Source organism: Electrona antarctica (assembly GCF_951216825.1).
Source record: "Electrona antarctica genome assembly, chromosome: 4".
Classification (NCBI taxonomy): Eukaryota; Metazoa; Chordata; class Actinopteri; order Myctophiformes; family Myctophidae; genus Electrona; species Electrona antarctica.
The window spans coordinates 45,511,868-45,521,867 of record NC_136809.1 but is presented as its reverse complement, the minus strand read 5'-3'; the positions used below and the strand labels follow the sequence as shown (position 1 = coordinate 45,521,867).

At 44.1% G+C, this 10,000-nt stretch overlaps 1 protein-coding gene across 2 annotated transcripts in view; it reads left to right on the top strand.

The window, feature by feature from the left end:
• The window catches only part of pax5 (paired box 5), a gene marked incomplete at its 5' end in the record, with an annotated part of 68,795 nt that extends 61,196 nt beyond the window's left edge, over positions 1–7,599 (top strand). For both annotated transcript variants that reach the window (XM_079498520.1, XM_079498521.1), the window contains 3 exons: positions 4,349–4,435; positions 5,875–5,961; positions 7,496–7,599. In XM_079498520.1, coding sequence (XP_079354646.1) covers positions 4,349–4,435; positions 5,875–5,961; positions 7,496–7,578 — 257 coding nt within the window. In that variant the 3' untranslated portion in view covers positions 7,579–7,599. The remainder of the gene's footprint in view (positions 1–4,348; positions 4,436–5,874; positions 5,962–7,495) is intronic.
• Positions 7,600–10,000: the final 2,401 nt, after the last annotated feature.

Genomic DNA, 10,000 nt, shown 5'->3' with positions numbered 1-10,000 from the left:
TCCCACTGGATTCATGTCTGAGATGGGGGCCTCGTGTGTGTGTGTGTGTGTGTGTGTGTGTGTGTGTGTGTGTGTGTGTGTGTACTTGTCTTTGCCACTTCCTCTTGCCTCTGTCTGCTATAGCTGACAGCGTTCCCAGGGGGTATATATATATGTGTGTGTGTGTGTGTGTGTGTGTGTGTGTGTGTGTGTGTGTGTGTGTGTGTGTGTGTGTGTGTGAGAGACTGTGTGTGTTCGCGTGTGTGTGCGTGCGTCATTAGAACCCAGCCACAGTAGCACAGCTGTCCCTCCTCAACATTAGTAATTTGTTTTTAATGAGAATCACCAGTGACCCACGACTAATTCATTCATTCCCTTCCACTCCGCCTTCTACGCTTTGCTTTTGTGTTTCAATCGTAGACCAGCCACTCTCTCTCTCTCCCTCTCAGTTATTCTCTCTCATGCCTGATTTACAATCGCCGCCTGCCCGCCAAGTCGCGCATCCGGAAATAAATAACTGATCTACAAGCACACTACGTGTCACAAATGCCACGCGTGGGAAGCACTGAGCATGTGTAGGTCAGCTATTCTAAAAAGTGTATAAGTCCGGCTTCATTCAATCTCTCTCTGAGATACACGTCTCGCTGAGAGTCGTGGTAGTGTAGCCTGGAAGTCAGTGGTGTAAAGTAAAAGTAACACATTTACATTTTACTTAAGTACTGTACTTAAGTACAATTTTGAGGTCTTTGTACTTTAATTGAGCATTTCCAAATGTCCAGTCCTTCTACTCTACTACATCTCAGAGGCAAATATTGTACGTTTACTGCACTGCATTTATTTGAAAACTTTAGTTACATAGTTACTTTGTAGATTTTGATTATTATTACAAAACATACACTAACCACTTTAGCCACATTTCGGCCTTTCGAAAATAGCCGATCTACAAGCTCACAATGTGTCGCGATGCGACGCATTGTGAGCTTGTATTGCTATTGTCAAAAGTTTTTATACATATGAATACAAGGCATTCTGCATAGCGAGTACTCTTACTTTTGGTACTTAAAGAACACTTTAATGCCAATACTTTTGTACTTTTACTCAAGTACATTTTGAATTCCGGACTTTTACTTGTAGTTCTACAGTAGTTCTACATTGCAGTATTGATACTTTTATGCGAGTAAAACATGTGAGTATACTTTCTTCACCACTGCTGGAAACCAGACTGAGACACATGTTTCATTGAGAGTGTAGCCTGGAAACCAGACTGAGACACATGTTTCATTGAGAGTGTAGCCTGGAAACCAGACTGAGACACATGTTTCATTGAGAGTGTAGCCTGGAAACCAGACTGAGACACATGTTTCATTGAGATTGTAGCCTGGAAACGAGACGAATCTGCCTCCAAAAAAGCCCTCGACAGATTTGGTCTGGCCTCAGTTGTGATTGGATTTCCCTGCCTCCGAAGTTATGGGGCACCAATCAGGGCCCAGTATGCAAATATGGGGCGGGTTTATCACCGGAGGCATTTTTTGAGGGACGCTAGCACCTCCTATGCCCAGCTTTGTGAACTTTGTGTGTACCCCATAGCGATGATTTGGTTGGCTGAGCACCCCATAGCGATGATTTGATTGGCTGAGCACCCCATAGCGATGATTTGATTGACTGAGCACCCCATAGCGGTGATTTGGTTGGCTGAGCATGCCATAACGATGATTTGATTGGCTGAGCACCCCATAGCAATGCATGATTTGATTGGCTGAGCAATGTACGTATTGAGGATAAAAAGTGAGGACGCCAATTGTGATTGGCCGGAATATGATGATGTATGATGATGTATGATGATAAGAGCGCCCCTCACTTCACACAGGTGTGATTTTTTTTGTAAATGCAGCTTCCACACAGAGATTCCGGACAAATATCTACGCAGTGATGCCATGTCAGGCTATAGTGGTAGTTTTGTTGGCTATGAAAACTACCGTGCATGGGGAACTATATAAATACACTACCGTGCATGGGGAACTATATAAATACACTACCGTGCATGGGGAACTATATAAATACACTACCGTGCATGGGGAACTATAGAAATACAGACAACAGCGGCCAAATGCATTAAAAAAAAGAAAAGAAAAGAAATAACAGTGTCCCTTTGATGTTGTTTACAATTCCTTGTCTCTGTGTATTCCCAGTCAGTCTCTGACCGCAGACACTTGCACAGGCACGCACATGCAAACACAAACACACACACACACACACACACACACACACACACACACACACACACACACACACACACACACACACACACACACTCTCTCTCTCTCTCTCTCTCTCTCTCTCTCGGTGGACATGTAGTAACAGTTCGTCTAAAGACGGGTAACCCTGTCGCCCTGTCCCCTTGTATTCACCCTGTCCTGTCCCCAGGTTTGACAGCATGTTTGTGTGTGTGTGTGTGTGTGTGTGTGTGTGTGTGTGTGTGTGTGTGTGCGTGAGAGAGTTTTGTGTGAGGATGATTCAACTAGGGTGTTTACTTATGGTGGCATGCAATTGTTTACGTGAGTGCGCGCGCGTGTGTGTGTGTATGCGCGTGTGCCTGTGCGCTTCTGACAGTGTGTGCGACCTTGACACTGAGCTCCACACGGGAGACCCCCACCCACCCACCCCCAACCTCCCCCCGCCTCTCCTGCTCATCTCCTAAACAACCTGACACACTGCCGTCACCGTGGCCGTGACAAGGGGAGGATGTTTGCACCCAGGGACGCCATAGAGACCACATCCCTCCCGACCCCACCTGACAGATGCTGCTTAACACACACACACACACACACACACACACACACACACACACACACACACACACACACACACACACACACACACACGAGGTTGGACGAGTGCAAAAAAAAGAAACCTTTACAAACACCTACAGTACTCCTCCTCAGTGAATATTTTAAGGTTGCGCTTGAATCTTGAATGAATTCCCCCCAAATCCAGAATATCTGGAACTTGACCAAGAAGGTGAAGATGATCTGCCAACTTTACTCATACTTTTCAAAAGCCCCCCCCCCCCCCCCCCCCGCTCTATTGTCCATTCTGTCTAATATAATATCATACCTTCATTAAGGAAGCAACTCTGCTCTGCTATTCTTCTCCTCTCTCTCTTCTCTTCTCTTCTCTTCTCTCTCTCGTCTCTCTTTGCAGCAGGGGGGCTGACACTCAGAGGGGGTGTTGCAAAGCACTGAGGCAGAACCGACAGAACGAGGAGAGGGAGAGAGGAACGGAGGGAGGGAAGGGAGGAGGAGGAGGAGGGGGCATCAGGGTCTGTGACTGTCAGCTAAGGGAGAGGAATCCCCAGGGAGGACTAAAGGTTCAGCAGAGAGAAAGAGAGAGAGAGGGAGAAAGAAAGAAAGAGCCAAAGGAAAGAAAGCGCATATATACAGTGGGATGAAACAGGGGGCGGCGGAGGAGGAGGAGAGATGGGTGAAGAATGTTGTTTTGATGTGCCGGGTGACGGGCCGACCGTGGTCAGGCTGCAGACCTGGCAGAACCATAGTGAGGAAGAGAAAAAGAACCAAGAGGAGAGGGTTGAAGGGAGAGGATGAGAACAGAGTATAGAAGCCCCAGACAGGACAGTAGTAAATGAGGGAGAAAAGCTAAGCTATCATCCACCGGATGGCAGGACAACTAGACTGTAAAATCCAGAGCATTAAGGTATAACTCTGAGAGTGTACAAAACAAATGTATAACACAATGGCTCCATTTGTGTACACTTGATCGTTAGGCCTACAAATGGATGAATGAACAGGGTCAACCGGTGTAGCCAGTCGGTGGAAAGGTGTCATGACAAGGTTTCATTATTTTTATTTTATTTTTCGTTTTTCTTTTAGGTTTCATATTACCTCACCATTACACTCAAGCAACCTGAACTTTGAACATTCAGTGGATTTTCTGTGGCCTGGGATTTTCTCTGTGACTGTGAAGCCTTTTGAGCTGCAATGAAAACAGGCAAAACAGTGAAAACCGTGACATATATGGGATTTGCTCATTTTGCTGGCTCTTACATCGCACTCCACAGGAAAATCAGAGCACTCGTTTGAGCCAGAAAACCCCAGACCACAGAAAATCTACTGAATGTTAAAAGTTCAGGTTTTTTGGGTGCAATTGAGCTCATAAACCTAAAAAAAATAAGAACAATTACAAAAACTTTTTTTTAATGTCACAATCCCTTTAAGGATATGGGAGCAGCAGTATACATCACCGAAATCACCATTCATTCATTCCGGTTTCTGTTTGCCCAGAAATCATTGCAAGCTTCCACAAAAACCCACGTTTCTTCTAATCATGAACCTTGATGTTAATTTCTTTGCAGGTGGAGATTTTTCCGGAAGTCCTTATTCCCACCCTCAGTATTCCACATACAACGAGTCATGGAGATTTCCCAACCCCAGTTTGTTAGGTAGGTGGATATAGGCCAACACTGAATGTGTGTCGTTTCAGTCCCTCGATCACCCTCTCATATACTGGAGATTCATTTCCTGGTTCTTACGGCATGGCACTGTAGAGTTCAGTCTGTCTGTGTGTGATGTGTTTGACTATCTGTCTTCCTGCCTGTGTGTCCACCACTGGGCCGATCACATCAAACATCTGTTGCACGCTGCCAGTACACCAAGACAAGACCCATTTGGTTTAATTGTTCATAACCTGTCCAGTATCAGTACGTTACTGTATTCAAATCAAATCAAATCAAATAGCACATTAAAAACAACAGAAGCTGACCAAAGTGCTGCCATTTAGGCCTGAGGCCGATTCTAAAAATGCCTCTAAATCCTGACCTAAGTTTTCTGAAAAACTTCAAATATTGATATAGCAGCATCAAAGTTTTTACATTTTTCAATACTGTACAATGTACATACTGTACAGAACCCCAAAATGGGTTCCCGGCCTGAGGGGGTAAAACACCAAAAGTGGTTCCCGCCCAGAATGGGTTAAAACAAACAGCGCCCATCAGCGCACAGACAAATAAGGACATCATAAAACTCATATACAGTATTGCATACTGTACCGGCTCCTATACTAAACATTGGTGGACAAAGAGAGAGCGATACAAACAGAATATTAATGGAATACAGTCTTTGCATTGTCATCAGTGTCACAACAGCAGATCTACAGCAGAGGAACCAGACTCATAACATATAGAGCAGGGGTAGGCACAGGGGAGGGTGATCACTGGCACACTGGCGTAAGTGTGAGAGAGTTGTTTTCTTTTAAATTAAGTATTCAAAAAGTTTAGTTTAGTCCCATTTACAAATTATATCCTGCGCATAATTCCATATTGATTCAAATTCCTAACTTTGACTGGGGACTGGGAGGGAGTCTGGGAGATAGTTGGGTTAAGTCTAATATCATTATTACATCTTGATGTGAAAGAACATTTTTAAGAAGAAGAAATAAAGGTAATTTTGTATAGCCCATGAACAATCAAAATCAGTGGGAATTATTTAATTTCGATGTGGTGTCATAATTAAACTTAGTGTTGATATGGCACACTGACTGTCAAGAAAATTAAAACATGGCACTTCATGTCAAAAAGGTTGCCGACCCCTGACATAGAGGATCAGTCCTCATGCTGTCATTTTCTATTTCACCAATAGGTCACCAAACACAAACATACTTGTTGTTGTAACTGCATAATTGTTCCTAAATGTTCGAAAGAGTTGAGGATTGACTTGGCTAAAATCCTACCACCAGACAGGCAATGACTTCACATCTCTGCAGCAATGTTAAGCAGACAGTAGTCACTATCAAAGTTCTCATTTTAATGGCGGATTCATTCCTCCATTGTGTTCAAAATGTGAAAGTTGTGCTGACCTCTCTCTCTCTCCTCCACCTGCCCAGTGTTCCAGCAGGACTACGGCTCACTGTTGGGGACGGAGATCGGCTGCTCCTCCAGTCTCTTCACCAGCCAGGCAGGACAGATGCAAGGTGAGAGAGAGAGAGAGAGAGAGAGAGAGAGAGAGAGAGAGAGAGAGAGAGAGAGAGAGAGAGAGAGTTTAACACTCTGGGGCATTAAAGATATAACATTTTGAAGACATGTTCGTAACTCTCAGAAGATCTCAGATTCATAGTCATATTTCCATGGCATTAATAAGAAGTTGTTAAGTTTGTTTCACGTTTACCTCAACGTAGCAAGCCAGGAGAAGGTCTGATGGCAAGAAAAGAAAAGAAAGCTGGAAGGAAGAAAGATGGACGAGAGAAGGGTGAAAAAATAAATCAAGAGTACTTAAAGTTTTGCCTGGAGTAGTGGACTTTGGTATGAAAACGGATGAGCGGCCACATAATGTTAGGACAAGAAGGTAGACATTAGGAGACATTGAAAGGTCTAAAGATCGATGGGAGGGGAGGAGAGAAAGGACAAAAAGGGGGGAGAGGGGAGATAGATGAGAGACGAGAAACGAGGCGAGGCAGAGGGGAGAGAGGCTGTCTGAAGTCTTGAGTGAGACTAAATAGTTTGTCAGGCCAGCTTAATGCCTCACTTCCCCAAAGAGCCTCCTGAGATTACCTGCACTGTGGACAGACAGCCTGTCAACACACCGCACGTCTGATGGATGGAAGTGACAGAGACAGATGTCTGTGTGTGTGTGTGTGTGTGTGTGTGTGTGTGTGTGTGTGTGTGTGTGTGTGTGTGTGTGTGTGTGTGTGTGTGTGTGTGTGTGTGTGTGTGTGTGTGTGTGTGTGTGTGTGTGTGTGTGTGTGTGTGTGATTGAGACTGCAGAGTTACAGTATTGAATTGACCCCTTCCCTGAGGGGAGAATAGACTCAAGGGATCAGCACTAGTAGAGCTGTACACTATATCAGCTTAGACTGTCACTTCACTAAGACTGTGTGTGTGTGTGTGTGTGTGTGTGTGTGTGTGTGTGTGTGTGTGTGTGTGTGTGTGTGTGTGTGTGTGTGTGTGTGTGTGTGTGTGTGTGTGCGACCGTACGTATGTACGTGCGTGTGTGCGTGCGTGACAGTCAGAGACTCAGAGATAGAGAAGAAGCTTGAAGTTTGCCATTAAAATGTGCTTTCTATTTAATTAGCTAAAGGATAATTGTTCTTATTGTTGCCGTTCATAATTCATATTCGAAACTGATCTCAGTTGATTAAGTTAGCAATAATAGTTTTCATTATATATGGCATTTAATTTATACAATCGTCAATCATTTAGATTGCACAAGGCAAGAGGTTGATTAGAGTATAGACAGTCCTGGGACTTTTAACTCTATTTAACTATAATGTGTCACTTACTCCACTCCAGGTGTTCTAATAACCGTTAATTACATTACAAACTGGGGGGTCCTTGAAATTAAACAGGTTGAGAATCACTGCTAGAGCCGTAAAAAGCTTCTCTTATGGAGGTCCCTGGCATATCTTTTCAAATGGGGGGTCCGCAGGATAATTAGTGTCACTGTGGGGGTCCTTGACGTGAGAACGTGTGGGAACCACTGCTTTACACCAGCGTGTGCTTCGTCCCCAGGGTCGCCGTACTACTACAGTGCAACGTCACGGGGGGCGGGGCCTGGGGCCACGGCAACAGCCTCTGCCTACGACCGCCACTGACCCCTTCCACCGAGAGGAGAGCTGGATGAGAAGGAGGAGAAGAGAGGAGATGGAGGAGAGGACGGAGAGCACCAGCACTGTCCAACACAAGCCTGCTCACAACGTCTTCATGTCAGTGAAGTTTGACTTTTTCCCTTCATCGACCTGAGTGCTATAGTCCAACTGATGCCCCCCCCCCCCCCCCGTCCCCCCCCCCGCTGGGCTGCTATACTGAGTCACTGCCCCAAAATGTGACCATCTACTATAACATGCTATGAGGTTAATGAGTATGACTGGCCACGGCAACCATGGGACTGACTTTATGCTTGCAAAGATGGCTGAATACTAGTGATTTGAACGCTCCCATACTAAATCAAGGCGCCTTTTTTTAATGTCCTAAAAGAATCTGTGTTTTCAAGCTAACCGTGTACGCTCATATACTCAACCTCAGTGAGATGTTGTGCCCTCTGTTATCTGTGCACATCTTCTAGAAACAAAAGAACCGACAATAGCTATTAGTATTTATCGATACATATAGTCAATCAATCAATGTTCTATGGCAGACAATCTGAATCTCATAGCTGTGAATGGCCACATTGCTCGTCTGGTGACGGGCCAGCAACAACGGTGCGTCTCCCTTTTCCACGGAGATTGTCCATTCAAAATGGGGTACCTTGCTTTTCTAATGGGAGTGTTCAGTTACACAATTCTAACGCACAGTCACAGCCAGCGCGCAAGCTACAGTCACAGCTGTGCGGCGACGCAGAAGGTGTATTCTCGAGCTCAGAGTTACATCCCAAGGCACTGGTCAACAGGCAGGCCTTTTTAGCAAAGCACAGCCTTGATCCTAAGCCCTCTCGAGTGAATAGTGTACATGTTCTCCTCAGACCAAAATCAAATCAACCAGGGAGTGTTATTGTACAGGGAGGCGCTATATACACACAACCTCCCCCGCCAAGATTTAGTCCTGATTAAGAGCTATTTATATTGGAGGAGAGACAGAGTAATATATTATATTAATATAATATATTTAGAGCATTTCCTGTGTTGCACTCTGTAATAAGAGTGGATGCCTGTAATGACTTATAATCTGTGTCACACTTTTGTGCTAGAATAGTGATGATGATGATAATGATGGTGGTGGTGGTGATGATGATGCAGTGAAATTATGAAATCTTAAATCTTTCAGTATGAAATTAAGTCCTTTGTTTATTAACGTGATTATGATCCCAATTTCCTGTCTATACTGTGTCGCCTGTCAGTCTGTCAGTGGACACAGGTGTCATTTAATAAGACATTTCTATTTGCTTCCTGAATATGCTAATGAACAGTCAGGAAGTAGCGGCACCCTCTCGTTCTTGCTCTCTCTTGCTCGCTCTCTTTAAACTCCCCAAAGATGGCCCCCCCCAGTGGACCGGCTGACCAACTACAAAAGCACAAAGAGACTCAATCATCATTTAGAGGCGACAGTTTACTTTTTAACTTGCATTTGAAATCATGAATTTGTTGTTAATTCCCTTCTTGATGACTTGTCCTTGTACTGTTTAGCATAGTGAAAATGTGTCCTTTAAAACATTCTTTCTAGAAAAAGTTAAACTGTTTTTATTTTTTATGTCACTCCTACATCAGTTCTGCGCTGTGACAATGCATGACACCAGGGTCGAGGCCTTACCAATTCATGTAGAGAGTAGGGAGGACAGATTTCCCCCTTAGGACTGGTCTTAAATCAGTGCTGTGTTTTCCCTGAAACGTTTGAGAGCTTAGTGCTTTGAAACCCCACGTTGATCCCAGATCTGCTGTTATGTCCAGGGGCGAAGTCTTCCTAAACCTGTATTCACATTCGCAGTTTCTTGTCTCACTCGTGTCCATACAAGATTTGTACAGTAATCGGCGAAAGAGAAGTCAAAATGTCAATAGCGATTTCAAGTACTTCTTATTTGAATTTAGGTTTTAGTGATGAGCTTTCTTTAAAATAAAAAAAGACTATGAGGCGTGTGGTGTTAGCCATTGTCTGCGAGTTTACAAATCTTATGTTTGTTTTGAGTGCGTGTGGCTAACCGTAGCGCTTCACTGCTACCTGCGTAGTTTTATTCGCTTACAGGTTGGATGCACCAAATCTGCAGCGTGAGACAAAAAAAATATATAGCTATATAAACATATACCTATGAATAATGAACAAAGCTGTTAGTTTTTCAATCCATGTTGTTTCTGGGTTTTGACATAGTGATAGAAGGGGTCCTTTACATTCGTAGACCTTAAAGTTGTGTGTATGCAACTCTAAAGAAAGTTCTTAAATCGGTTCACGCGGCGTTGCGCCGCCAGCGTGCAAAGCAGGGTGAGCCCCTCGTTATTTCTCTTTCTCTCTTGATCTTTCTGAGGCATTATTGAACCTGAACCACACCAGCGTAAAACGAGGACAGTGCCTTTAATTTTATATATAAAT